General features: G+C 60.3%; 3 protein-coding genes across 3 annotated transcripts; all 3 read left to right on the forward strand.

The window, feature by feature from the left end:
- Positions 1-655: 655 nt before the first annotated feature.
- Positions 656-7,165, forward strand: LOC147527526 (BPI fold-containing family B member 3-like). Its single transcript, XM_086623175.1, has 15 exons — positions 656-752; positions 1,004-1,484; positions 1,847-1,951; positions 2,064-2,186; positions 2,590-2,653; positions 3,154-3,202; positions 3,950-4,029; positions 4,615-4,827; positions 4,951-5,004; positions 5,099-5,269; positions 5,659-5,726; positions 6,054-6,096; positions 6,494-6,557; positions 6,820-6,896; positions 7,091-7,165. The coding sequence occupies exons 1-15, from the start codon at positions 656-658 to the stop codon at positions 7,163-7,165; spliced, it is 1,764 nt and encodes a 587-aa protein (XP_086479301.1).
- Positions 7,166-7,836: 671 nt separating this feature from the next.
- LOC147527527 (BPI fold-containing family B member 4-like) lies at positions 7,837-15,684 on the forward strand. The gene is made up of 17 exons (XM_086623176.1): positions 7,837-7,876; positions 8,297-8,429; positions 8,681-8,874; positions 9,529-10,069; positions 10,605-10,709; positions 10,857-11,000; positions 11,626-11,686; positions 12,248-12,308; positions 12,827-12,918; positions 13,251-13,460; positions 13,680-13,733; positions 14,006-14,176; positions 14,358-14,425; positions 14,548-14,590; positions 15,261-15,324; positions 15,472-15,548; positions 15,661-15,684. The coding sequence occupies exons 1-17, from the start codon at positions 7,837-7,839 to the stop codon at positions 15,682-15,684; spliced, it is 2,082 nt and encodes a 693-aa protein (XP_086479302.1).
- Positions 15,685-19,411: 3,727 nt separating this feature from the next.
- On the forward strand, positions 19,412-24,633 carry LOC147527528 (uncharacterized). The gene is made up of 10 exons (XM_086623101.1): positions 19,412-19,520; positions 19,824-20,027; positions 20,121-20,439; positions 20,881-20,985; positions 21,742-21,888; positions 22,113-22,176; positions 22,706-22,766; positions 23,702-23,793; positions 23,878-23,920; positions 24,602-24,633. Exons 1-10 carry the CDS (start codon positions 19,412-19,414, stop codon positions 24,631-24,633), a joined length of 1,176 nt encoding a protein of 391 aa, XP_086479227.1.
- The last annotated feature ends 3,095 nt before the right edge of the window (positions 24,634-27,728 follow it).

Consider the following 27,728-nt stretch of genomic DNA (forward strand, 5'->3'; position numbering starts at 1 on the left):
GTCCCACAGAAATATTTCGGTGACATTGAAACTTTAAAAACTATTTTCTCCTTCTTACAATAGTAGCAAAAGGTGCTTTTGTGCAGAGGGAAGCCTCGGATGTCTGATATTTATGCAGAGATCATGACATTCAAACGAGGAGATGCTCTCCTTGGTGGATATGTTGGAGTGTTTGTCTTGTGTAGATGCTGTTGCTTTTCTTTCCATGACTAGAGATGATCAGGTTGTCAGAAAGGTCCTGTTTTCCCATCATGTGGGACACAGGATCTTGTTTATTGGAGAAATTCCCACCCAGAACAGGTGCGTCCCAGGTTGTCCAGCTCAGTCACCAACGCTGCCCACCGACGGGCTGCAGCAGGAACAGCTGAGCGGCCCTCACGTGTCACTCGGCTGCTGAGATGGTTGATGGTTGTTTTTTGGAGCAACCATTGGTTGTTGAAGTTCTGGTTCCTCCTGCAGGAAGGTGCCATCAGGAGTTTTACTGTGCCCACCAGTGTGGAGAGGAGGCGGGAGAGGTGCCAGCGGCTTCTCCCCTGGTTTTGTCTTCTCTGGCAGGCATTCCTCCTTTTGCTTTCCTCCATCCTCCTCTTTCCTCCCTCCTCTGTCCCGACATTGTGCTGACGGCGATCACTTCCCACAGTTACCGGGACCGAAGATGTCTGCGTTGTGGGTTGTCTCCCTTCTCTGCGTCCTGCTGACCCCTTCACAAGGACTTGGAATCATGCCCTTGGTCCCCAAAGTGGATGTCGATGGTAAGTGTATGGAAGAGACAGGATTTATCTTTTTTTTGAGACCAGTTCTGCGCTTTCTGTCTCTTGACCATGCTCAGAAAATCAGAAGCTGGTCCAGATCCACCCAGCAGTAGTGGCAATGCTGCCACCACCCCTATTGTGTAAAGAGGGAAATAAAGGGACAGTGGAGGGGAAGGAACAGCCAGGCTGACACAACATGCTTGTGTGCTGAGTCCACATAGCTCACAGTGACCTCTCATCCTTTTTTTCAGATGTTACAGGTTCACTAGCCAAACGTGACCTCCAGAAGCTTCCAGGTGGTCTCCTTGGCAGCAATCTGCTCAGCGGTCTCCTTAAAAAAGACAGTCCTCTTGGCGGTCTCCTTGGCGAAGATGGTGCTGTTGGTGGTCTCCTCAGCAGAGAGGGTGCTGTTGGCAGTCTCCTCGGTGGAGACGGTGCTGTTGGCAGTCTCCTTGGCAGAGATGGTGTCCTTGGCGGTCTCCTTGGCGGAGATGGTGCTGTTGGTGGTCTCCTTGGTGGAGATGGTGTCATTGGCAGTCTCCTTGACAGAGATGGTGTCCTTGGTGGTCTCCTTGGCAGAGATGGTGTCCTTGGTGGTCTCTTCGGCAAAGATGGTCTTGTTGTCAGTCTCCTTGATGTTGTTCTTGGTATTCTCATTGGGAAAGATGGTCTCCTTGGCAAAAATGGTCTCGTTGGCAATCTTCTTGGTGGAAATGGTGGAGATCTCACAGGGTAAGTGAGAGCGGGAGATGGGTGTCCCTAAGCAACCCTTGGTGTGTCTGGGCCACGCTGGGGAAAGGAGGCTCTGCTCTGGAGCCTGCTGTATGAACACACGGGGCTCCCTCTTTCCGCTCCTGGGGCAGGCTCATAAACGAGGGTTCAGTTGTTGGGAATTTCTCTACGTGCCTGCCATGCCAGGCTGCCTGTGTGTGCCGCCAGCAGCTCCCAGGTGGCAGGGACCCCCACTGACCCAGGCCAGAGAGGACCCTGAGACCATGACTCTGCAATCAGCCACTGCGCTGGGGGCTGAGGGGACAGGGCATCTGCTCTATGAATGTGCTACTTACTGCTTCTTCCTTGTCTCAACCATCCAGACCAAAAATTCTCAACAACACCCTCCCCAAAATAAGTCTGCGCTCCCTGCCGGGCTTTGGGCACCAGGTGGGCTTCAACACCCAGCTGCTGGTGGAGACGACCAGGTATGGCATGTCCAGCAGGGGCACAACTCAGGGTGGTGATGGGGGTTCACCATCTCTTTGGAAAGTAGATGCCGGCGAATATCCTGAGCCGCGCGCCGTGTCCCCCGCGCAGCGCGCCGGGCAAGACGCTCTGCCTGCAGCTGGAAGCAGATGTGGCCATGCTGGTCCAGGACAAGAGGACGGCTCTCCAGAACAATGAGGACTGCAAGATTTTTGACATCAACATCCACGTGAGGTAGGCGTCCCTGCGAGGGGGCATCCCTGCAAGGTCGGCGTCGTGCCAGCAGCATGCTCGTGGCCGGCCCATGGCCCTGTGGCAGCAGGGAGCCCTGATACTGTTGGCCATTGAAGGTGGCACCGCTGTGCCGGATGCCTTGGAGGCTGAACCACTCGGCTGCCAGCCTCGGAGCGCAGCTGCCAACCCTGCTCTGAAAATCTGGGCTCAAGAAAGGGTGTTTGTGGGTTGTGCTGGGTGCCCAGCGCCGGCTGGGATTCAGAGCACCTTGTTTTGGTAATATTCTGGCACTGAAGTACGGCCCTGGACGGTGCCAGCGAGGCACTTTCTCTTGTGCAAAGTACTTTTGTTTTCCAGCTACTAATCTGTGTCACTTTTTATTTCCTATTTTCCCGTTATCCAGACCCAAAGTGCCACTTGTGGATCAGCCTTTAAAACGTCTCCTTAGTGATGCCCTGAGCAAGGTGGTGAGTTTGCCAAGCGAGCGTCATGCGAGCCCCCAGCGCGGTGCTGGGTGGGCAGCACAGGCAAAGCAGGCAGCACAGGCAGGGCGGGCAGCATGGGCAGGGCGGGCAGCGCAGGCAGGGCGGGCAGGGCGGGCAGGGTGGGCAGCAGGCCAGGCTGCCCCCGCAGACGTGGCTGTTTGCACAGCTGCGGGCTCGGTCGGGGTGCCCAACCCGTTCTCCCCACCAGCGGGCACCGGCACCTCGCCGGCACCATCACCTGTGCCAGGCTCCAGTGGTTCGACAGGCACAGGAGCGAGTCTTGCCCCGGGAGTGAAGCCCAGCCCGGCTCAGTGGGGCTGCTCGCCTGCCTGGTGCTGGGCACCGCAGGAACGGGGCATCCCACTGACACCTGCCTGGCAGCGGCTCCTGCCCAGCAGAGCCAGTGTTCACCAGCCATGCCGATGCCACGCACACGGCTGGTGCTGCCAACCTGGGGCTCTGACACTCCTCTGCCTCCCCAGGGGTGCGACATCGTCAGCGCGGGGAGTGCCCTGCTCGGCTCTGGGGCATGTAAGTGCTGGCACCCGCCTTTTCCTCTGCTCCTCTGTGACCCCGTGCAACCCCCTATGTGACACCCCCCCCCCCCCGCCCTTGGGGTTGGTTGTTTTTTTTTACATTGGGTAAATACAAATATTTTAACAACTTCCTAAACCCAACTGCCCGCTCAAGCACAGCGTCCCGTTGCCCTCGCCCCAGAGCAGCAGCGGGCAGTTTTTCCTGCAGGAAGCCACTGCAGAGAGTGTTGCTTTTAGAAACAGCAGCTTTGCTGCAAAGTGGTGCTTTCTGGTCCAACTGGGAACACCGTGAGCAGGAGCTGCCCTTGGTTCCCATCTGCCTTGGGACCAGGCTCTGGGGAGACCTTCCAGCACCTTCCAGCACCTACAGGGGCTACAGGAAAGCTGGAGAGGGGCTTTGGACAAGGACATGGAGTGACAGGACACGGGGCGATGGCTTTAAACTGAAAGAGGGGAGATTTGCATTAGATAAAAGGAAGAAATTCTTCCCTCTGAGGGTGGTGAGACACTGGCACAGGTTGCCCAGAGAAGCTGTGGCTGCCCCATCCCTGGCAGTGTTCCAGGCCAGGTTGGATGGGGCTTTGGGCAACCTGGTGTAGTGGAGGGTGTCCCTGCCCATGGCAGGGGGGTTGGAACGAGATGATCCTTAAGGTCCCTTCCAACCCTAACCATTCCATGACTCTGTGATTTGGGAGCATCCCCCTCACTGCAGCCTCAGAGCTTTCTTCCCTGTGTCCCACAGCCGTGCTGCCGCGTGGGGCTCTGGGCGATCTGCCCCCCTTCTCCATCATTGGCAGCGACGCCATCCGGATGGATCTGAACGTGAGTGCCACCACTTCCCCCAGCCCCAACCCTTTGGCTTAGTGTGCCGGGGATTCACCTGAGCATGGTGGCTCTTTGTCGAAGGCTCCCCGTGTTCCAGCTGCCTTCGGGCAAACACTGGCCGGGAGGTGCCGTGAGCGTGGGCCGGCTGTGCCCGTGCTCATGCCACGGCTGAGTCTCTACCTCATTTTTTCACTTGATCCTTGAGGGTAGCATGAGCCAGATTGGCTTGAGGCAGCTTAATTTAGAGTAATTCTGGCACTCTCGTGGCTGTTAATCAGAAAAGCTTCGTTTCGTACAGGGGCACTGGTCACCGTTCGCGGGCAGGTTCCACTTACAAGTGGTTTGTCAAAGTTTGGGGTGCGACTGGGGGACCGTAATCAGGCCAAAACCGTCGGCCACGTGTCTGTGACCGTTTTAAAGGCAAAACTGCAGCAGGCACATCGCCTGTGCCGGCACGGACCGAAGCAGCCCCGTGTGCACCAAAGTGTCCCTTAACCCCGCGAGGTCCACGGGCGGGCGGGTGCCCGGTGCGACCGCAGCCCCCCAAGCCCCCAACATCCCTCTCCTGCCCTGTCCCTGCAGCTCCACGTCGGCGACGCAGAGACCGGTGCAGTGGCCCCCGCGCAGGGACCGCCGCTCGCCGCCACGCTGCTGCTGGCCACCGGCCGCCCGCCGTGGCTCAGCCTCTCCCGGCACAGCCTCGATGCCCTGCTGGCGCTGGCCCAGGGGCAGGGAGCCTTCAATGCCAACATCACCAATGCCATGGTGGGTCGCGACTCCCCTCTCCGGGGCTGGGTCGGGGTTCCTGGTTGCTCTCGGGTGACCCAAGGGTGCTTGTATTCATGGGGTCCAGCCGAGCCCAGCGGGGCTTTGGCACAAACCTCGTGGCCACCGACGCCGCTGGTGCTGTTCCCACAGGTGCCTGATACCATCCCGCTGTCCACGTCCGCCCTCCTGCCGCTCATCCCCCAGGTCAGTGCCTCCTTCGTGTGCGTCGACCCCCAACCCCACCACCCACCGGAGCCATCAAAGCCCCCTTGCCCTGACCTCCCCCTGCCCCGTGCAGCTCGCCAAGACCCTCCCCGGATCGCTGCCGCTGGCGCTGCGCGTGCAGGTGGCTGATGAGCCGGTGGTCACCGTGAGGGATGGAAGAGCCACCGCCACCCTCAAAGCCTCCATCGATGTGCTCAGTCCTGCACTGGGGTCCCCCCAGAAGACCCTCTTCTCCCTCGGCATGGTGAGTGAGCTCCCGCGGGCCAGGGCTCCGAAGCAGCATGAGGGCTGAGTCTGGCTGTCCTGGGCGTCCGCTCGGCCAGTGCCGCCCGTGGCCGGGTGGTGCCTGTGCTCTTCAATTCCGTACGTCTCAAAAGCGGTGGTGCCCCATCCTCTTAAAACGCTCGTAACCAAGTGCAAGTGAAATGTTTAAGGAATAATTCAAAATAAAGACAGGGAGTGTGAACCTGGGGAGAGAGGTACAGGATGCCATTCGTCAAAAAAATGCCATTTCTGGGCATAGACAGGTGCTTTTTCTTGGAATGGGTTGTTTACAAATACTCTAGGACTTCTTTTCAGTCTTGGGAGCTACGCAGGGAAATCACCTCATCTCTTCCCTTGTTCCAATTTCAGGACATGGCTCTGAACATCATCCCGTCGGTGTCCGATGGCAAACTGCGAACCTCCCTGGCTCTCGACAGGTAGAGCCGAGCTCACGGTCGCTGCGGGCAGGGAGGGTGCTCTGCCCGGGGCCGCTGCCGGGACCCCGACGGGATGGGGTGGCGGGCGGCGCTGCAGATGCAGTAGGGTTGTATCGGGCTGCTGGAGCTTTCCTGCCCCCTCCCAGCCCCAATCCCAAACGTGGCTGAAGTGATGAGACAGTTGTAAAAACGTTGCCCCGTTTTCAAAATCCTGGTGTCTTCTCATGGCTGAGACCAACGCTGGCCTGAGGGTCTGCACAGCACGTGGGGAGCCGGGGAGGGCTGCGCCCCTTCCCCCTGACTCTGCCTCGGTTTTGTCTTTCATAGCATCAACCTGACACAGGCACCCCCGAGACTCGACCCCCTCAGCGTAAGTGCATGCGGCTCCGGATCGCGGATGTGGCGGCAGAGGCTCCGTGCGGGGAAGAACCGAAACGCCAGTTCTGCCTCAGTCCTCACGTTTCCTCTTCTCGAGGCAGAGGCTGACTCTGGTCTGCCCCGGGATGCCCCGGGCCCTATAGCAGTGACATGGCATATACGGTCGGGTGCTGGGATGGGGGGAGGAATAATCACGAAGATATTACCCAGAGAGCATGTCCCTGTGTATCCCACCACTCTCCATCCTGGAAGAGTCTCGGTGGAGGCAGGTTCCCGGCGTTTGCGTTTCGTAGCTCCAAGCATCCCGCAGCAGCGGAACGCAGCCGATATGCCTGATGTCACTGTGCTCGTCCCCTTGGGACCCTGACACGCATCTCCTTCCCCTGCAGCTCCCCCGACTCGCAGGGTGGCTCAAGCAAGTCCTCACCGCGGCGTACGTCCCTGCCCTGAACGGTACGTCCCTGCCCTGAACGGTACGTCCCTGCCCTGAACGGTACGTCCCTGCCCTTGACGGTACATCCCTGCCCTTAATGGTACATCTGTGCCCATAACGGTACGTCCCTGCCCTGAACGGTACGTCCCTGCCCTGAACGTACGGCCAGTGCCCGGCTCTCTGCTTCTCCCAAACCCATCCGGACTTGGGGTGCTCCCCCTGCCTCGCCACCTGCTTTTGGGGTTCCCCCCCGTGACGAGACGCTTCCCCTCCCTCCTGCAGATGCCCTGCGCCTGTCGGTCCCTCTGCCCGACGCCCTCCGCGGAAGCCTCGGGAACGCCAACGTTGACATCGCCGATGTAAGGACTGTGGCTTCCGCAGCGCCGGCTCCCCGGGGAGTGGGGGGGGTGCGGAGCCCAAGGGTCCCATGGAACCTTCCCGGGAGGTCCCTCCACCAGTGTGGCCCCACAGGAGCCCCCTCCCCGGGATACAGGGAAAAGCCGGTGAAAGCACAAACAAGAAAACGGAACATTTTTTGTGGTGTTCCCTCCAGGCAGACGATGCTCTGGACCAGATGGCTCTGAAAAGCTCCTGCTCGGGGGTACCCCAGCCCCCGCTCGCCGCCTGAGGCAGGACACAGCCCCCAGCCCCGATTCCCGCTCAGCTCTGCTGTCCTCCTCCCCCTTTTCCCTCGAGCTGCCCCGTGCCACCACTGTGGTCCCGGGGGCACAAGTGCCCGGCGCAGCCCAGGTCAGGGTAGGGAGAGCTGCTCGGCCGGTGGATGTTGGGGGGTTCTGTGGCCACTTCTAACATCCAAGGTCGGGCAGCTGAGCTCACTCTTAGGCTTAAATGTTGCTCTCGTGTCGCTCCTTCAATAAAATCTTCCACCGCCTCCGTATTTCTCTCTCTGGATATTTATTTGGGTTTCTGGGGGCTCCTTTGCAGCGTGTCCCGCGTGGAGCCCGGGGTGCTGGGTATGCAAGGCTCCACGCGGAGCCAGGCACGGGTACACGGAGCTTGCACCTCCCTTACACCTCTGTATGGCTTTGTCTCGGAGCGTATTATCCCCTTGTTGTGTAAGACGCACCAGGTTGTTAGCGACACGGTTTATCTCACAAAGGTATTAAGTGTTGAGGACACCAAGACAAAAGTGCCCTTATGGGCCGGAGCTGACGTGAAGCGACGCGTCCCACCACCCAGGGGCTGTGTCCCATCTCCCACCGCCCAGGGGCTGTGTCCCACCACCCAGGGGCTGGGTCCCATCTCCCACCGCACAGGGGCTTTTCGGAGGCTGCGGAAATGCCGCCTGCCGGGAAGGAGCTGGCGGCCGCGGGGACAGGTGGGACAATCCTCAGGAGCCGCTTCTCAGGTCGAGCGGTAAAGGAGATAAAAATCTCCTGGTGCTTTTTTGGACCCTCCCTACGTGCTTGCTGGAAACTTGAGAAATTACCCTGATACGGTAGTTTGTGTGTGGCAGCCTCCCAGTGCCAATGTTGATGGGATTTGTCTGGAATACGCTGATTTTCCAGCGCAGCTTGTTGGGGGTCGGCGGCAGCTTTGGGTGCTGCAGCCCACAGGGTCCCGGGGACAGCGCTGCCCGCAGCAGGGCATCCGATGACCTGTTGCTCAATGCTCTTCCCTGTTTTACGAGTCTCTGTTTATCTTGGAATCTGTGAAACCCACAAATGCTGCTTTATCCACTCGATCTGCTGGCCCAGCTTACACAATTCAGGCGTTTTTCCCCTTTTTTCCGCATCAGCTCTGCTATATAAGGCACCACCGTTCCCATGCGCTGGAGCAAAGGTGCCCCCGGACACGTGCCCGCTCTCCCTGTCACCGAGGGCTCAGCACCAGCAGCCACAGCCAGGCTTTGAAATTCGGGATAAGACCAGGTAAGCACGCTGCCCAGGGCATCCGCACGTGGGAACAAGCCAATGGCTGCTGGGGCTGAGCAGAATCCGGCTTGAAAAAGCCCCAGCAGCCACATGTCGGGACAGCCCCCTGCCACGACGGGTGCCCCCAGACCCGTCTGCCCGATGGGGCGTGAACTCATGAACAGTTTGGGTCCTCCTAAAGCTCAACATTTATATTCACTGAAAAATTTTCACCCAGCTCAAAACATCTGACTCCCCTTTATCTCCAGGGGGTCACCTGGCCGATTCCCACCCTTCTCCCACGTCCTGTCCTGGGTCTTGCCAGCGCCTGCAGCCACCCCCGGCCGAGAGGCAGAGGCCATGGGTGCCCCGGGCATGGCCCTACTGTGTGCCCTGCTGATCCCCGCGCTCGCCCAGACCAAAGATGCCGTCCTCAGGCTCAACAAAGGGGTTTTGAGTGACGGTGAGTGACTCTGCCTCCCCCGCGGGGCCCTGGCGAGCAGGAACGGCCGTGGTCCAGGGGGTGGCATGGTGGTACCAGCACAGCCCCATCTGCCGGGCAAGGGAGGGGATGGATCACGGATGAGCAGGAGGCTGCGGTGCAAACCTCTCGCTCCAAACAGAACCTGGAGTTGTTTTTTTGTGAAATTAAAGTTTCCACTGGCCTGGCTCCTAAAAGGAGGGAAACGTGGCTCCCGTGGAGGATTGCTCCTCCCAGGAGCCCGCTCCACTCCGGAGCCACGCGGCACCTCGGTTACCCCACAGTCAGGATTTACCAGCGCCCGGCCCCAGTGCCTGTGCCACACCGTTTGCCATCGCGCTGGCACGGCTGCAGACAAGTTCCCCCGCATGGCATTGCTCGGGCAGTGACGTGGTGCCCCCCGCCCCGTCCCAAAGCCTTTTTTCCGTTGCATCATATACGGGAAAAGCTGACAGCGGATAGCTGGGAGTGGGACAGGCAGCGATGGTAACGGGGGGCACAAACCCTCCGCAGCCCACAACAAACAACGGTGTGGGCAGGGGGTGGGCAGCTGTCAGTAGGTCCCCACTCGAAGGCCGTGGCAGCAGCTGGGGCGGCAGCTCAGCCTCATGGGCTGATGCCAGGCGACTTTTCCAGCTCTTACAGGCTCGCTCGGCCAAAGCGACGTCCTCCGCGGTGCCCTCAGAGAGGTGCCGCTCGGAAACGGACGTCCCGGCACGGATGGAAGTGGAGACCTGTTGGGTGGCCTCGGGGGAGGTGTCCTCGGTGGTGGTGGTCTGCTGGGTGGTATCACCGGTGGTTTGCTGGGCGGCGCTGGCGGAGGGCTGCTGGGCGGGCTGCTTGGTGGAGGGGACAATGCCGGCGATGGCTTGCTGGGAGGCGGGGATGGTGAAGGCACTTACGGGGGGAGGACCAGACACCCTCCCAGAGGGTGGCCAGCAGCTGGCGGCGATGTCCCCAGGGACGGCATCCCCACCGGGGCTGCTGGAGGAGCGCTGGGACAAGGAGGTCTGCTCGGTGACGGAGGTCTGCTCAGCACAGCAGGGATCCTCAGTGGCCCTGGAGGCCTTCTGGGCAACGGAGGGCTTCTGGGCAACGGAGGGCTGCTGGGAGACGGCGGCGTGCTTGGCGTCCTCGGGGAAGGTGGCCTGCTCAGCACCGTCCAGGGGCTCACCGGGTAAGCATGGCACTGGTTGGGCTCCTCGCAGGGGGGCAACCTCGGTGGTCTTTGGTGGGGGGAGCAATGGTGATCGCCCAGTAGATGCTCAGATCTGCTTTGGAGCTGATGCTTTGAGATCAACACTGCCTGGGAGCGCGGCCAGGTTTGCATCGCGGCTGCGAAAGCCTCGAGCTACACGAGGAAAGCAAAAGGAAGCGGCAGTGGGAAGGCTCCTGCTCGCAGAGGGTGCCCCGACCCGCGTTGGTCCTGGGTGGCCGGTGCCACCACTGCCAAACCAACCCTCGCTTGTTGGCAACCGTCCCGTTTTAACTCTTATTTGAAGCCCAGCACCAAGCACCAGCACCAGAAGGCAGCCAGAACAAAAGTTCTGATAAAACTGGAAAATAACTGAGCAAACGTTCTGCCGTTCCTGGTGCAGACGGCCGCTGGCTCGCCCGCCTCCCGAGCAGCGGCTTCACGTGAGCGGCAGAGCACAGGTGGGTCGGTGGGCTCGGGGCCATCTCGCAGGGTGTCCTCCTCGCTGTCCCTGCAGGCTGAAGATCGTGGAGATGACGCTCCCCAGGGTGTCCCTGCGGCTCCTGCCCGGTGTTGGCGTCCACCTCAACCTCTACACCCGGCTGGCCCTCAACGCCAAGTGGTAGGTCAGGCTGGTGCTGGGGGCAGTGCTGCCTGTGCCCCCGGACCCGCTGGAAGCACTGCCACGAGGGATGTCCCGGGGGGACGCTGCTCCTGTCCGCCGGGAAGGGGCTGCTCCTCTGAAGGTCCCTCCCTGCCCCTGGCACAGCCTCCTGGGTTTGCTGGACATCGCGGTGGAAGTGAACATCACGGCACGGGTGAGGCTGACCATGGACGGCACGGGCTACCCCAAACTGGTGACAGAAAGATGCGACACCCTCCTCGGTGGCATTAAAGTCAGACTCCTGAGAGGGTGAGTGTTGGAGGTGCCCTCGTCTGCCGCATCACCCACCTCCCCGTCGGGCTTTGCCGGCCCCGGCCCGTGCCTGCGGAACGGTGAGCGCATGAGGGCGTTTCCCCACGGCACGTCGTGATCCTGCGGGCGACTGTGGCTCCAGCAGCCACGGTGGTCCCTGCGCACCCCTTGTGCAGCCCCGGTAACAGACACACATCCCCAGGGGCTGCACGACCTCGCGGGGTCCTGGGGGGATGTTTCTGCCCCATGTGCCACATCCACGGGTCGCTCTAACCGCCGCGGCGCTTCGCTCGTAAATCAGAATGAGCAGAAACAGCCTCGGCTCGGGCTGAGGCTCAGACTGAGGTTGTTTCTGCTCATTTAAGGAGTCTGGGCACCGGGAGATTAAAGGCAGCAGTAAATTTCCTGCTGACTATTTTGGGATGCGCATTACACTCATCTCATGCAAAATCCAAGCGTACGCGACGCGCTGTGCCACGACGCACTGTGCCACCACACACTGTGCGGCTGCAGCCGCGCCGCTCCGGGAGCTCTGCGCTCGGCTGCTCGCCGGGAATTGTTCAACAAGACCCGTTGACTCTTCAGCAGGTTTTTTTCATGGTGCTCCTTTATTTTCCCCCAGCCTGCTCCCAATCGTGGATAATTTATTGGCGAGTGTGCTGAACAGACTTCTTCCCAATCTGGTAAGTCGGAAAAAAATTCCCCACCGCAGAAAGGAGTGATGAGCCCGAAAAGCCGCGGTGCGGCTCCCCGCGGTGCAGCTCCCCGCAGCATCGCTCCCGCCCCGGCACGGGAGCACAGCTGATGTCCCAGGGCCGTGGTGTCCCGCGCCCGCCCCGCGGCGTGCGGTTACAGGGACATACGCCATGTCTCCGGCTGCTCTGGAGAACCCGCTCCCTCCTTCCGAGTGCGACGCCAGCGAGCGTGGCACGGGTCTGCCCAAGCGCCTGGGAGTTTGTAGTGACACCCCGGGCCCTGTTATGGGCTGATCGAACCTCTCTGCTCCCCTGAGAGCACCAGAGTTTCTCCAGCCCCACATGGACTCCTGGGACCCGGCCCCAGCCCCGCTCCTCTGATGAAGGGCTGGGGCAGCCTCAGTGGCACGGCTGCATCGCCAGCGGGCACTGCCATCCCATGCGCCTGGTGCTCCCGTGCCCAGGGGAAGTGCAGCAGAGCCGTGCTGGGCTGCGTGTCCGTGTCTGGCCCAAACGTGGGTTCCTCACTGTCCCCCCTGACTCTTGCAGCTCTGCCCCGTGGTTGACATCACCCTGGGACTCGTCAACGACCAGCTGGGTCTTGTGAACTGTAAGTGCCCGCTGGGTCCCACACCTTCCCCATCGTGTCACCTCCACTCCGGCCACGCCAGGACTGTGACACCATTCTCCTGCTGCACCCCTGGCAGGAACAGCAAACTCTTCACCCCTGCTTCACCCCACAGACCCTTGCTCTGCCCCATGCAGGGCGCTGGGACCCCTGGCAGCTCTGTGCCCAGACCCCATCACCCCGGGCAGCTGCTGGGGAGCAGATCCCAGCGCGCCGCAGGATGTGCTCCCCTCCCTACATCTCCCCTTCCCCGTCCCTAACCGCAGCCAGAAGGACCCCTGGGTGTGTACGGGTGTCATGGACGGGGACTGCGAGCCGGCCCCCTCGTTTGCAGCCATGGCACCCACTGCTCGTTAGGGAAACGATGTCTTTCCAAGTGGCTGCTCTGAGTCCACCTGTGAGCCAGGGCTCTTCTGGAGGAAGAGCTGTGGGCAGCGAGGGCAGGGGGCATTTGCACTCAAGCCCAGCAGAGAATGGCTGAGTCCCTCCTCTCCCCACAGCGCTGGTGCCGCTGGGTTTGCTGGGCAGCATCCAGTACACTGTGTCCAGCCTCCCCCTGGTAACCGGCCAGTTCCTCGAGGTGGATTTGAACGTAAGTCCCGCAGCGTCTCCTTCCCCCTCCATGCGAGGGGTGGGGTGCCACACTCAGGTTTGAGGTCCCCTTGGGCTGTCCCCGGCGCCACCCGCACCCGCGGTGCGGAGCTCGGGGAGGTGCTGGCCCGGTGCCCGGCTCTTCCGCTGCCACCGTCACGGGAGAGCGCGGTGGGCTTTGTGTTTCACAAACTTCTGGAGAAGGAAGTGTCACGGCGCCTGACTCGGCGTCATCGTGCGTGGAGCGATTTCACACTAAAGGGACGTGAAGTTAACCGTAAAGGCAAATATTGCAAACGTTTTGGCTCACCCTTCCTTCCCCTGTAACCACAGACCGTCGTCGGGCGAACGGCTGGCAGCCTGGTGGACCATCCGCTGGGAAAGCCGGGAGACCCCACGACAGCGCGGGTCCCCATGCCACCCCTGCCCGCCATGGCTGACACCGCCTCCTCCCAGCTGGGCCTCTCCGTCAGCTTCCTGAGCGCCGTGCTGTCCGTCCTGCAGAGGGAGGGTGCCCTGGACATGGCCATCTCCAGCGGCATGGTGAGCCCCGCGTTCCGAAGGGCTCAGGGCAGTTGGCCACACGACCCGCTCCCGCTGCACCTTCGCACCTCTGCAGCGTTTATCGGGGTCTCCGCTGTTTTAGGAGAAAGACACAAGCGAGGGGGCGCACGGCGGAGCCGCGGGGGGGTTGCTGGGGAAAGCGGCTTCTGCCGAACGCCGCCGCTCACACGCCCAGCGTTTCTCTCTCCTCTGTCGCAGTTTCCTGAGCTCCCGCCACTGACGACATCGACCCTCGGAGCCCTGGTGCCCGCGGTGAGCCCGGGGTCCCCCTCGCACTGCGGGCAGCGGCACAGCACCCGGGGCGGGGGAGGTCCGTGGGGCTGAGCTCACAGCAGCCGGGGCACAGACTTGCTGGACCGGAGCCGTTCAGGAGCAGACGTGCCCCCGCGAGCTGCGCTGTGCCAACGCTGCCGGAGCAGGCACCCACGCTCGGCCTCCCGCTCGCTCCTTCGCTCTGCCCGGTGCGGTGCCCGCACTGCGCGTGCTCCCGCCGGCAGACACTCCCCACCTTTGGATGTTGACAGGTCTTCAAGACGTACCCCAAGCCGTGTGAGTTGCTGCTGAGAATTGCAGTCCCTGAAGCACCTGTGGTGACCTTAAAGAAAAAGAAAGGCGTGATCCAGCTCACGGCGAGGGCAGAGGTGGTGGTGATCCACGCCGAAGGCGTCCAGAGCTCTCTCTGCCTTCTGAATATTGTATGTATGAAGGAACGACCCGTGCAGAAATTCCTCCTGCAGTTTCCCCTCCCGGCACGGCGGGTGTGGGGGTGCCGGTAGATGGGACTCGCACCCGGCAGGACGCGGCCAGGCTGCCAGCTTGGGCTTGGGCACGAGCTGGAGCAGCCACCCCTGCCCTGTCCTCTCTGTCTGACTGCAGGACACATCCTTGCTGGCCCAGTTCTCGGTACAGGAGAACAAACTGAAGATCGGTGTCAGCCTGGAGAAGTAGGGCACTGATCTTTATTTGGGGGTGGCCATGGGACCTCCCAGGCTGCGTGATGATGAGGGTGCCGGTAGGGTCACTGCAGGAACTGCCTGACTCGACTCACCTCCGCTTCCTCCTGCAGGGCTGACCTCTCCTTGGTGTCCTCGGCCGTCGGAGATTTCGATGTAAGCACACGGGCAGCCCCAGCAACACGCGAAACCCATTGCAGAAAGCAAAGTGCCGATAGATACTGGTGTGGGAGGAGTAGGGGCCGTTATGGTGTGACGGCGGTGTCGCATTTTTGATAGCACCTGCCTTTCACCTCTGGAGATGGATTTTTCTTGTGACGATCCATGAGAAGTTTGCAAAAACAATCCTCCCTGAGAGGGAGAGGTTTTGGGTCCTCGGTGAACCGCAGGACATCCCACCCACACCCACGACGTCCCCGCGGGATGCACCGGGGGGGACTTGTCCCGGTGCCTTGTCCAGGACGACGGCAGATGTCTGGGCTCTGCTCAGACGACACCCTGGACTCTGCTCTCACGGGGTACCCGCAGACAGAGCATCTTTGGCTCCCAGAGGTGGCCACTGCTGGCAGCTGTAACACCAGCAGATCGGGACCTGTGCGATGGGAGCATCTGAGGACTAAAAATTGGCCACAGAACACTTAAAGTCCAATTTCTGCAAAATGAGGAGTTTTTGCATGAGATGGGTGTGGAGCTGGAGCCCCAACAGCGGGGTCAGGTTTGGGTGGTGCGAGCGGAGTGTCCCCACGTGCCCGAGGACAGGACGGGGCCGGGCTGACCACTGGACTGGCACTGGTGGCAGCGCCAAGCGACCCCCACTCTGTTGCAGGTCTCGCTCCTGGAGACGCTCGTTGGCCGGATCTTCGACGTCGCCTTCCTGCCCGCCATGAACAGTAAGGAGGCTCAGACCCTCGTCCGCGTGCTCGTTAGCGCCAGGCCCTGCGCTCCACAACGAGCTCACGCAGGTGTAGCTCACCTGGCTGCGGGGGGCAGCGACCCCCCTGCCACGGTGCTGAGCGGGGCGGGTTTGTGACCCGCAGGCGTGCTGGGTGGGGGGGTGCCCCTCCCCAGACTGCTGAACATCGACTTCACCAACGCCGGCATCGATGTCATCGAGGTAAGTGCTCGGGACCATGCCCTGAGGTTCCCCCGTGGCACCTCCGCTCCACGCGGAGCCGTGGCAGCACCCGAGGTTGCCCGGAGGGAAAATAATGCCACGGCTCTGCCAGGACCTCCTCGTGCTGTCGGCGTGAGCGGGGACACAGGACGGGAAGGGACACGCTGGAGGGATGGGAGCGCAGCTTCCCCCCAAGGACCCCCACCGTGTTCCTCTTCACCACCAGCACAGCGGAACAGCAGCTCGGTCTCTTCCAGGCAGACGTTGCATCCCACCTCCGTTGCTCGGAGCAGGAGGAATGCAGGCGGGTTTTGCCTCCAAATGTCGCGTTTCGGACTCTTTCGTGGCTGCTCGGAAGGACGGGGGTGTATTCCGGGGGTGTATTCCGGGGGTGTATTCCGCGTTCCCGTGCTCGGGTTTAATAAAGTCCAGCCCTCTCTGCAGCGCAGCGGGTGCTCGAGCCTGCGGGGGTGGGCGGCTCTGATGAACCCCGGGGCTCAGGACAGACCCCGCTGTGCTGCGGTGGGGCGGCAGCCCCCTGCCCACTGCCCAGCCCCGGCTGTGCCCACCCTTCAGCTTGGTCCCAGCACGCTCCCCCGGCCACGAGCGGAGGCTGAGCTGTCGGTCGTGCCATGTGGCTGGGATGGCATAGCCATGGTGCCGCATGGCCAGGATGGCACAGCCATGGTGCCGCGTGGCCAGGATGGCACAGCTGTGGTGCCACGTGGCCGGGATGGCACAGCCGTGGTGCCACGTGGCTGGGATGGCACAGCCGTGGTGCCGTGTGGCTGGGATGGCATGGCTGTGGTGCTGCATGGCCAGGATGGTGCAGCTGTGGTGCCACGTGGCCGGGATGGCACAGCCATGGTGCCACGTGGCCGGGATGGCACAGCTGTTGATGCCCGTGAACGCCACATGAACCGCACCGTTAATTTACACACGGGCTCTCCCCACGGTCCGGGTGCCTGTTGAAGCAAAGCAGCTTTTGCTAATTTACGGCTCCGAAGGCACCGATTGCTGCCGGGGTGCGAGGGGAGGACTGGGATACCACTGCCATTAGGGCTGTCCTGCCCTTTTTCCATCCAGATCCACCTCGAAAACCACCTGGAACCTCAGACTCAGGGCTTTCTGTCATCTTTCATGCTCCTTTTCCCTTCTCCTCTGTATTTATCTCCCCATTTTCTTTCATTTGTTGCCTCTCAAGCCTCCTCTAAACCTCCAGAACCTTTCCTGGACTCATGAGCCATCTCCCGCTCACTCCCGCTGACAGCAGTTTACTGGTGCAGCTGGTGTCCCATAAATCCACACACTCCTTGGTTTGGGATAACTATTTTTTAATCAGCCTCGTGCTGTTTCTGTACCTAATTAGCTGGTTGGGAGGGAATTGCTCCCCTCTCACCGCCCTCACACCCTCGTGTGCTGCCGAACAGGACGGAGCATCCCCTGGGGAGGTGCCGCCCCAAAGTGGCCCCAGGACCCTCTGCTCGGCCAGAGAGCCGGGAGCATCCCCAGTGCCCCGTGGCATTGCCCTTCGCCCTGGCAGCGCTGAGGTCATGTCACAGCAACCACCACGCTCAGGGGATGCTCCGGGCTCTGCGTGTCCCATGGGAACCCGGAGAGGGAGAGAGGAGAGGCAGGAGAGCGAGGGGCCCAGATTGCCACCCTGTGCCTCCGGCTGCCACCGGAGCTGCGAGCAGGTATTCACTGCCCTCTGCAAAGTGCAGCACTGGCTGCACCACACCTGTGACGGTGCCGGGCACCCGTGGCCATACTGGGCACTGATGGCCATGCGGGGGGGCTGGGAGGGGGCTGCCTTGCTGGACCCTGGGACACAGCATGCACTGTTGGAGGGGCCAAGCCCAAGCCCCATGGCAAGTGCCCCGGCCAGACAGCAGAGCTGGCAGGGCAGGGGGTGAGTGCCCGGCCGGGTGGGTGCTGCTGGCCACGATCCAGCACTGTTGTGTGCACGGTCAGGATGGGGCTGACACAGGGTTCACACTTCACAGCCAGCGAAGAGGAACTATTCCTGCTTCGTCCTTCCCTGGACTTTCCCTGTTCCGGCAGTTCGGGGATATAAGAGCCGCTCCTGGCAGGTGCCACCGAGGCCGTGGGCAGTGGCACCGCGACGCGAAGGGCTCCAGGTAAGTGGCATTAAGGCTCTGCGGCTCCCGCTCCCGTTACATGACCTACAGCAAAGTGTAACCGGGCTGCACAACCAGGAATTTTAATGATGTTTTCCTTTGATTTCTGCAGCAGCACTTAATCATTTATGAAAATTAATTTTTAAAGCTAGTAGAGCTCTCGCTTGTCAAATTCCTCGTTTAGTTTTGTTGTTGTGAAGCTGGTTGTAATGACCAAGCTGGCAGAAATGACTCGGAGTTTTTTCACGATCTCGGTGACCAGAATTCAGAACAATTTTCAGCTTATCAGGTCTCGTCTCAGCCGGTATAAAACCAGCGCTGGTCTGCAAAGCCGTACGTGCGTTCTGCGTACACGAGGTGTTCAGCTCGCTTAAACGCGCGTGAGCGGGGAGGCACCGACCTGATGGGCATCGTTAACAACTGCAGAGGTAGTTGTCTGCTTTGTCACGTATTCCCTCTAAGAGCTCTTCTAAGAGACCTGGAAACCGTTTTGGCACCTTTTTGCAATGCGGCGCACGCCTCGCGGAGACCCTCCAGCAAATCCCACTGATTTTATTTGACACGATTCTCCACGGCAGCTGCTCGAGCCTCTGCCTTCCTCTCCTGTTGGATAAGCGCAGCCGCAGGAGCCGCGCGCCGTTACGTGCTCATCAAAGGGGAAACGCGAAGGGTGATCTGGTGAACCAAGGTCCGATTAATTGTGCCAAGAACTGCCATGGAGGGGTTTGTTCTTAACTATCTGGAACAGATAAAGAAGTTGTTGTCTGACCTGAATAATGTCATTTCTCAGTGCTGAACCTCCAACCTGCAGCCCGTACGTTGTTTTTCCCAGAAGAGACACGCCGGGTGCCCGGCGCAGGACGTGGGATGGGCTGGTGGGTGCTCCCTCAAACTGGGACCCACGGCAGTGCTTCAGCCTTTCTCGTTTCTTTGCAAACGCCTTTCCGTGCAGAAACAAACACTCCGCAGCCGTGGTTGCAACCCTGAGGAATCCGGCTTGTGCGGGAACGTGAGGTCCTTGAAGGTGTTTTCTTTAGACTAGAGGCAGATCAAACAGAGGGAAAGTGGACACTTCCCGTAGCCCGGCCAGGGCGAGATGAGAAAAACAAACAACCTGCCCACGGGAAAGTGACTCTGATTTTGGCCGCGCTCTGAGCTGGGGGGTTGGAGGTAGATGATCTTTGAGGTCCCTTCCAACCCTAACCATTCTATGATTCTATGATTCTAAGATGTTCTACATAACGGGGAGAAGGACACGACTTTGACACACACCATTTTTTATCCAGCTCTGCCCCTTGCAGTGTTCTTCCAGGGCCGTTTCGGAGCAGTCGAAAGCCATCCATCTCATGCGGTACAAGGTCTTCCTGCCTCATCTCCATCCCTCTTGCTCTCTTTAAAATGGCATTTTCTTCCTTCAAGCTTCCAGGCACGGAGACGTCAATGACCCTGGAGGAGCGCGTCACCATGTTCCAGCTGCTCCCCGAGCACCAGAAGCAGTTCGACCTTGCTGGGAGGGAAAAGCATGCTGTGGGTCTGGGCTGGTCCTGTGGGGCTGGGGGTCGGTGCCTGGGGGCTGCATGTCCAGGGGGGACCTGCCCCACCGCCCTAGGGTGGCACGTGTGAAGGATGGAGAGCCAGGCTGGTGCCCGGGCTGCTGGTTCTCACATGGTAGGGCTGGTGCTTGGGCTGATGTGTGTCTCTCCGCAGGTGCTGGGACCAGAGATGCTGCCTTTCTGGTGTCTCGTCCTCCTTGGGGGCCTCCTGCCCACCTCCCAGGGCCTCCTCAACCTGGGCAGCGTCCTTGGGCTGAGCCCAGCCCAATCCAAAGATGGTGAGATCAGAGATTTTTCATGTTTCCCAGGAGAGCGTCGTAGCACAGGCGGGTGTGCACCTGCCTTGGTCCTGGTGTGTCCTGTGACACATCAGGCTCATGGAGCATCCCTCTGTTCATCAGGACCTGCCTCCTGGCAGGCTCAGCTCCTTGGGGAACCCAACCTTGCGCGAGGATGCTCAGGGGTCACTGTGAGACCTCATGAGCAGGTCAACTTAACATGGCTGAACCAACCTTTCTTGTCAATGAAACCTTTCCAACAGTGGAAGTCTACTCAGTAACTATGGGACTCTCTTGGTGCAGGTCTACTTGGTACTGGTCTTCTCGGCAGTGAAGGCATCATCAGCAGAAAAGATGGATTGCTTGGCACAGGCCTTCTTGGAGAAGGTGGGTTACTTGGTACTGGCCTCCTTGGCAGAGGAAGTCCAAGTGGAGAAGAAAGTGGAGGTCCCCTTGATGCAGGAAATGAATCAAGTAGATCTGGGGTCCTTGGCACAGGCCTTCTAGGTGAGGAAGGTCTACTTGGCATGGGTGCACTTGGGAGGGGGGGATTTCTTGGCAATGAAAAACAGAATGGTAATGGAGATCTGACTGTTCCAGGAGGACAGCCCGGCAGCAGCGGTCTGCTCGGCACAGGCATCCTTGGTGGGGAAGGCCTTGGCAATGGTCTCCTCGGCAATGGCGTCATCGGCAATGGCCTCCTCGGCAATAAAAGTCTTCTTGGAGACAAAGGTCTGCTTGGCACAGGGTTACTTGGAAAAGGAGGTCTTCTAGGCAATGGAAGTGTACTTGGTCTCAATGGTCTTCTGGGTGAAGAAGGACTGCTGGGTGGAGGAGGACTGCTGGGTGGAGGAGAACTGCTGAGTGGAGGAGGACTGCTGGGTGGAGGTGTCCCTCTCAAGACAACACGCTTTGCCTGGTAAGTCAGAGCAGGAGCACAGCAGTGGTGGTCTCTGCAGGATAGCAAATAAGGTTCATAGAAAGGGCTCCCCTAACAGGGTGCCCCAGGAGACCAGATCCTTCCTGGTATACAAACCACCAGCCCCGGGTTGCAGGTCACATGAGGAGCTGTGATGGGGGAAATTCCAACCAGAGATGGGAAAAGCCTTCCCCATGGGAGCGGTGTGATGCTGCGATGGGTACTCCCAGAGCTGGGGGAAGCTCCACCCTTGGAGATGGTCAAGACTCAGTGGGACACAGCCCTGAGCAACTGGACCCTGCTTTGAAGTTGGGTCTTCTTGGAGCAGGGGTTGGCCCTCCCCCACCTTCACTTTTAACTGAGAATATCCCCATAGGCAACCGGTCTGCTCCTGCTGGCCCTGCCATCTCATGGCGGGTTTGCTTCTGTGTTCATCCTCAGGCTGAAGGTGCTGAACCTCGAGAACGTCCGAGTGTCATGGAAGGTCCTTCGGGGGTCTGAGCTTGTGCTGAACCTGTACTCGAAGGTGGTGCTGCGCTTGCCAGGGTGAGCAGGGCGAGAACGCGGAGCGAGGCCGTAGGGGCCTGAGGGTGCTGAGGAGGATGGGGCATTCCTGGGTGCTGGAGAAACATCCCCAAATGCTGAGCAAGGGGCTGACAGGACACGGGGCAATGGCTTTAAACTGAAAGAGGGCAGGTTTAGATTAGACAGAAGGAAGAAATTTTTTGCACTGAGGGTGGTGAGGCACTGGCACAGGTTGCCCAGAGAAGCTGTGGCTGCCCCATCCCTGGCAGTGTTCAAGGCCAGGTTGGATGAGGCTTTGAGCAACCTGGTGTAGTGGAGGGTGTCCCTGCCCATGGCAGGGGGGTTGGAACTAGATGATCTTTGAGGTCCCTTCCAACCCAAACCATTCCATGACTCTATGAAAGCTCTGCACCATGCTGCTGCCTCTCTCTGGGGACATTTCCAGCTGCCCTTACTCCAAAGGCACGATCCCAGTCTGCGGTGGCTCTCAGAGGCAGTGATCCTGTTGGAAACAAAGTGCCAAGAAGGCTCCATGTTCATGTCCACTTGTCCTTTCTCCCTGCAAAATCAGAACTGTCCTGGGAACCCCTGGGTGCCTGTTTGCACGATGGGGCGTCAGTGACAACCTTCTAACAGGACCAGGAGCCTGAGGGAGATCCTGAAACTCAAGGATTGTCCCAGCCAGGCCCCAGCTTGCCGCTCAGCTGCAGACACAGGTCTTCCATGCCGCTCTGGTCTCCTCTGTGACCCATCAAAGCCACTTCCTTACTTTTTCAGGATTTTTCACTTTCTGAGCGACTCTTCGCTAGAAACCAACGTCACATCACACATCGCGCTGACCCAGGACACCCCCGGGGACCTCAAGCTGGTGGTTAAGGATTGTGGCAGCCTGCTCGGCGGCTTCAGCGTCAGCCTGCCGAGGGGGTGAGCGCGGGAACGGGGCGAGCGTGGGGCTGGGGGCGGCTTAGCACAGGGGTAAGGGGAGGGGAGGGCAGAGGGGTGCAGGGGAGGGGAGGGCAGGGCAGGGCAGGGGGCTCCTCCTTGGTGCTCACACCGTGCAGAGCAGCAGAGTTGGGGTTTGTGCCGACGCCGAGCGGCGGGTTCTGACCCCTTCCCGGTGACTTCTGTCCCCTCTCGTCCCTCCCCAGCTCCCTGCTCAGCCTGGTGAGCCGTTTGCTGAACTCTTCCCTTCGGTCTCTCGTGCCGGCGCTGGTGAGTGCCTGAAGGTCCTTCGCTGGGAACGCTGCTCCGTAACCGAAATTCCTGCTCCTGCCATAATCGTGTAGCAGATTTACACACACCCCCCCATATGTGTGTGCACGGGGACGTGCCTGCATCCCTTAAGTGAATCCTGCAAAGTCCCTTGATCTTTCTCACAGTCGGGATTTATTTGTTAGCAGTAGTTCAGATTCCGTCATGGAATGTTACGGGATAATTTGCAGCCAATTGCTTTCTGAACCCGGTCGCGGTCCCGCGGCGGTGCGGTAGGTGGGAGCGACAGCAGCGACAGCCTCGCCGGGGGAAAAGGTGCTCGTTAGAAATCCCGTTATTCTGCTGAACGGAATCCGTGCCGTTTTGAGCAGAGGGCTGAGCTATTTTATATTGCTCCTTTGCCATGGAGGAAACTGCTCTAGGAGCATCCATCTGGATTTGAAGTCTGTGGGACTCAGACGACGCTCGGGGGACGCGCTGCGTCGCCCACCGTGTTCTCACCACGGCTGTGCCGCTTTTGCCGTTGCAGCTTTGCCCGATAGTGAACATTTGGGTCAGCGTCATCAATATTAAGCTGCAGTTCCTCAACCGTAAGTCGTTAACTTTTCTGCATTAGTGTTTAAGCGACGCCGGAGTTTTGTGCGTGCAGCCATCTCCGCGGGCGCGGGAGCCCCCGGCAGAGCCGGGGCCGCGGCAGGAGTTGCTGCACAGGGCGCGGGGGCAAAGCCACCGCGAGGGCACGGCCCCGGCTCACCTCCCGCTGCCCGGCGTCACGGTCCCGCTGTGCCCACGGGTGTTTTTCTAAGTGGGCCCAGAGCCGAGTGGCAGCGGCGGAGGCGGCTCTGCCGGCCCCCGGGTTGCAGCCCCGCGCAGCCGGTGGGTTTTCCGTCCCCTGCTCCGTGACCAGCCCCGCACAGACGCAATTGCTGCTTCATCCCAAGCAACCTTGTCCCCACGTACCCAGAACTTTTTCCCCGTGACGAGACACGGGCCAGGTGGCTCCAGGATGGCAGCTTTCACAGCAGCTTTGGACCCCGGGAGGTTCGAGTCCTGCGGAAGGGACGAGGGTTTTTCCTCTGGTGCCAGGCACATCGCCGGGCAGGGACTTCCATAGAGTCACAGAATCATGGAATGGTTTCGGTTGGAAAGGACCTCAAAGACCATCTATTTCCAACCCCCTGCCATGGGCAGGGACACCCTCCACTACACCAGGTTGCCCAAAGCCCCACCCAACCTGACCTTGAACACTTCCAGGGATGGGGCAGCCACAGCTTCTCTGGGCAACCTGTGCCAGTGCCTCACCACCCTCAGAGGGAAGAATTCCTTCCTTATATCTCGTCAAAATCTCCCCTCTTCCAGTTTAAAGCCATTACCCCGTGTCCTGTCACTCCATGCCCCACGCTTTGCTCTCCCAGCCTCCGGCAGACACCGCACTCACCAGCGCAGCTCCAGACTGGCAGGGCTCTCGCCAGCACCTGCACTGGCAGCGGCTCTGCCCGGCATGACAGCTTCTCCCTCTCCGCAGGTGTCATCTCCTTCGGGCTCCTGGGGAAAATCCACTCGGCCCTCTCCAGCCTGCCAGTGACGGCCGGGCACTTTGTGGAGCTGGATTTGCAGGTGCGGCCATGCCCCATCCCCGGTGCCCCCTGCCCACCACAGCCCCCATGCTACACGCTGTAACGTTGCTTTTGGTTTCTGCAGAATTCCCCGTTCCCGAGCACCTTCATCGACTGGCTCCTTCAGAGTGAGTCCGGCCCCGACGGGAATCCCCACTGGTGTCTGCGAGCCAGAAAGGGGCAGTAGCCTTGGCAGGGGGTGCACGAGGGGGGCACAGCTCTGGCACAGGCACTGGCCAAGGGCAGGGAGTGGGTCCCTTGGCCCTGGGGTGCAGCTGAAGCCGCGGGTGCTGGCGCAGCTCGGGTCAGTCCCATGCGGTGCTGTGGGGCGACCGGGGTCCCTGGTGCTCGGAGACAGCCCCTGGCCCTGGCACAGGCAGGTTTAGCCATGAGCAGTGGCTTCGCCGCGCTCGGTGGCTGCGGGCACGCGGTGGGCAGACAGAGCTGGTGCGCTCCTGCTTAGCCCTGCGTGCCCTGCGAGAGTCGCTTCACCTCTCGTAAAAGGATTTAATAATATTTACTTAGTAGGAGTGAATAATGGTCCTGGGGATGCTGTGAGGATTAATTAATATTTGCAGAGGTGACTGGAGCTCCCTCTGCACGCACGGGAAATGTGCGGAGGGGAAGGAAAAGCTGGAAGCCATCCCAGCTTCCCCGGAGGCGAGTTCCTCGGGGCACTAAATCATCTCAGCCCGTAAAGCCGGGGGCTCTCAGGCTGCCGGGTAGCCCGGCCCCGCGGGTCGGGGGGCTGCCGGGGCTGGGGGGGCTCGGGGGGCCGGAGCGCACTGACCCGAGTCCCTCTGCCCCAGCCGCAGGTGTCGATCCGGGGAGCACTCAGTAGCCGCGGGGCCACCAGCGCCGTGGGGTAAGGAGGGTTTGCTGGCTGGGACCCGCTCAGAGCTCTGCTGCTCACCGTGCCGGTGCCGGCGCCGGTGCTGGTGCCTGGGCTGGGTCTGGCCCTGACGCCTGGCAGGAGGTGACAGGGAGCGCGGGGCTGCTGCTCCGAGCTCCCGCGCTGCCCAAAACTTCAGCTCTGGCATCTCCCAAGGTGCCCCCGGGGGCAATTCCCACTGCTCCGCCCTGAGGAGGAAGAGGAGGGAAGGGAGGAAGATGACTCAATGCCCAGAGAACAGATGTCCAAATGGAGAAACCCAACCAAGAAAATACACTACGTCTTCTGCGTTTCATTTCAGCCTTACCAGACTTTGGCGTCTCTGTCCAAAGGTTAGCTGTGCCGATGGTTAGCTGTGCCAATGGTTAGCCGTGCCAAAGTTTAGCTGTGCCAATGGTTAGTCATGCCAATGGTTAGCTGTGCCAATGGTTAGCCGTGCCGATGGTTAGCTGTGCCAATGGTTAGCCATGCCGATGGTTAGCCGTGCCAATGGTTAGCCATGCCGATGGTTAGCCGTGCCGATGGTTAGCCGTGCCGATGGTTAGCCGTGCCAATGGTTAGCCATGCCGATGGTTAGCCGTGCCAATGGCTAGCTGTGCCAATGGTTAGTCATGCCAATGGTTAGCTGTGCCGATGGTGCTGCTGGGAGCAGAGCCAGAGGCAGGAACCCCGGTGACGCCCGCGTGCCCTCCCGGCTGCCATGGCCATAAGCCGCTCGTTACGGCAAGCGCTGCCGAAGGTCCTTCTCGACCCTCCAGTCCTTCCCCAGACCGGGACTGTGGTTCAGGCCAGGCAGTTGCTGGGCACAGAGGGGACTGTCCTGGCGCTGGACCAGCAGCCCGGCGGGTCCCCGAGCCACTGCCCTGCGGGGATTTTGTGAGTTGGCACCGACTGCACCAAATTCCCGCAAAGGGAAGAAAGAAAAGGGACCTGCGGTGACGGAATGTAAACGCTTTGTCTTCGCGCTCCTTCTGCTGATTGCTTGGCCGTTTCAAAAGGAAATTTTGCCGTTTCCAGTGATTTCATACTGTTAAAAACAAGGCAAAAAAAAGGCCTAAAATCTAATCAAAATGTGTACTTAGCTGATTTGTTCCCAAACAGTTGTGCTTTGAACCGATCAGAGTACATGCTATCCTGCCTTGTAATCTCCGAGCGGCTTTGGACGTGTCACACCGCGAGTGAGGCGGATTCGCTTCCCTTCTGGTCCTCCTTACAATAAAAAGGATTTTTCTTCATCTGCATTCAGCACGCGATTTGGTTCCTTTCCAAACTGCCGAAGGATTTTCGCATTTGCGAGGCTTTTGTTATTTATCTCTCCCATCAGCTGCAGGAGTAACTCACACGCAAAGAATATTTAATGGGTAAGTCTGCGGGAAAGGCGGGGAACCACGGGGAGCTGCTGCCCCGCAGCCGGGTCGGAGCCCACCCGGACCCCAGTCTCTCGCGCCGCTTAAAGTAGCTACAGAAACGTGGTCAGTGTGGGAGATAAATATTCCCCTCATTTGTATTTATGCAGATTTATTCTGCCCTTGTCCCTGAGCTGCTGGCTCTTTTATCCCGTTCCTGCTCCCCGCTTGTTGCCGGTGAGCTGGGAGCTGTTTGACATGAGCCAACACGTCCCTCGTGCCCCACCAGGACAGCCCCCCCGGGCTGTGGCCGGGACCCCGGGGGCGAGCAGGGGCGATGGCAGTGAGCGCTGGGGCGCAGGGGGAGCCGGAACTGGTCAGCTGCTTCCCGCACCGAAACCTGTCCTGGGGCCCTGGGCTCGGCTGTGCCACAGCCCCGGCGCGCAACGGCTGTGCGGCGAGAGCTGCTGGGGCCGGGGCCGGATCCCCGTGCCCTGCAGCCTCCAGGGCCACTGGCATGGCACTGCGTGCCACCAGCCACTTCCCAGCATTCACGTTGGCTCTGCTGGGCATCGCTGCCGGGATGCACCAACAACCTCCTCTGAGCTGCCCACCGATTTGACCCATCCAGCCCAGGGCTGCTGGAGCTGTTGGCTGGCACAGCCCCAGTCCCATCTCCATCTCCATCCCCACCCCTGCAGCTGGCACCAGCACTGCTCTGAAACGTCACACCTGAACCAGTTTTGACAGAAAGTGTTTTTTTTGTGTTAAATTAGCTCTGCAGAAACCACGGCTCTGCCGAGCAGCAGCGGCTCCAGGGAGGAAAGGCTCAACCAGAGGAGTTGTGAGATGGGGAGGACGGCTGCTCCCATGCAGCTGACCCAGAAATCAAGTACTTCAGCTCAGGTTCCCCACGGAACTATTTGATTTGTGGGCAAAAGCTTTCAGTTTTCTTTTTCTTGACGAAAGAACAAAACATTCCTTGGGGAAAGCCCGTTTCCCTGCAGCCTCACCTAGAGCTGGCACACGCCGTGCCTGAGCGTCCAGGGCTGTAAATGATTCACCAAACACCCCGGAGTTTCCCGCTGCCCTTTCCCAAGTCGATGGGCTGACCGAGGTGCCCCCGGCGCCCAGGGACCCCGGCCCCACTGCTCCTTCCACCCACAGGCGAGCGAGCAGTGCGCCTGGCAGCCCGACTTGGGCGGGGGGCAGGATGCCACCCCCCCTCGCCAATTAAACACAGAGGTGAGGCTGCTATGGAGATGTGGCCATTAGGCATCGCGGGGCTGCAGCCAGTGCCTCCCTCCCGCCTCTCGCGCCCACTGCCACGAGCTCCGCGGCGCTGGGCGCTCCAGGATAGGGAACTCGCTGCCAATGAGCCGCGTGTGCTCGGCAGCGTGAGGGTGGAGGGCTGGAGGCCGGGTGTCCCTCGAGGGCAGTGGCAGAGCCGCCAGAGGCTGGCACTGCCCTGGCCCAGGCTGGCTGATATGTAACACGGGGTTGGGCGCATTCGGTTTCCAATTCCTAAGGCAGCAGAAGGAGCGGGATGAAAGCGAGTGCCAGTTCCCGTCCTGGCTCACCGGCTGCGAACAGCTGCAGACAGGTGTCACGATTTCCTCGGTAATCCTGGAACCAGAATGCCAAAAGCACGGATGAGCTTGACCGAAAGCGAATCTTGTTTTTGTTCCTGTGCTTCAG

The sequence above is a fragment of the Tauraco erythrolophus genome, chromosome 18 (assembly GCF_009769465.1).
Source record: "Tauraco erythrolophus isolate bTauEry1 chromosome 18, bTauEry1.pri, whole genome shotgun sequence".
Classification (NCBI taxonomy): domain Eukaryota; kingdom Metazoa; phylum Chordata; class Aves; order Musophagiformes; family Musophagidae; genus Tauraco; species Tauraco erythrolophus.

Coding starts and splice junctions, on each gene's coding strand:
- LOC147527526 (XM_086623175.1), top strand. CDS start 656: ATGTCTGCGTTGTGGGTTGTCTCCCTTCTCTGCGTCCTGCTGACCCCT. Junction 2,187..2,589: donor GACATCAACATCCACGTGAG/GTAGGCGTCCCT, acceptor CCCGTTATCCAG/ACCCAAAGTGCCACTTGTGG. Junction 6,097..6,493: donor CGAGACTCGACCCCCTCAGC/GTAAGTGCATGC, acceptor CTTCCCCTGCAG/CTCCCCCGACTCGCAGGGTG.
- LOC147527527 (XM_086623176.1), top strand. CDS start 7,837: ATGCCGCCTGCCGGGAAGGAGCTGGCGGCCGCGGGGACAG. Junction 12,309..12,826: donor CCAGCTGGGTCTTGTGAACT/GTAAGTGCCCGC, acceptor CTCTCCCCACAG/CGCTGGTGCCGCTGGGTTTG. Junction 14,177..14,357: donor CTCTCTGCCTTCTGAATATT/GTATGTATGAAG, acceptor GTCTGACTGCAG/GACACATCCTTGCTGGCCCA.
- LOC147527528 (XM_086623101.1), top strand. CDS start 19,412: ATGCTGCCTTTCTGGTGTCTCGTCCTCCTTGGGGGCCTCCTGCCCACC. Junction 19,521..19,823: donor CCCAGCCCAATCCAAAGATG/GTGAGATCAGAG, acceptor CTCTTGGTGCAG/GTCTACTTGGTACTGGTCTT. Junction 21,889..22,112: donor AGCGTCAGCCTGCCGAGGGG/GTGAGCGCGGGA, acceptor GTCCCTCCCCAG/CTCCCTGCTCAGCCTGGTGA.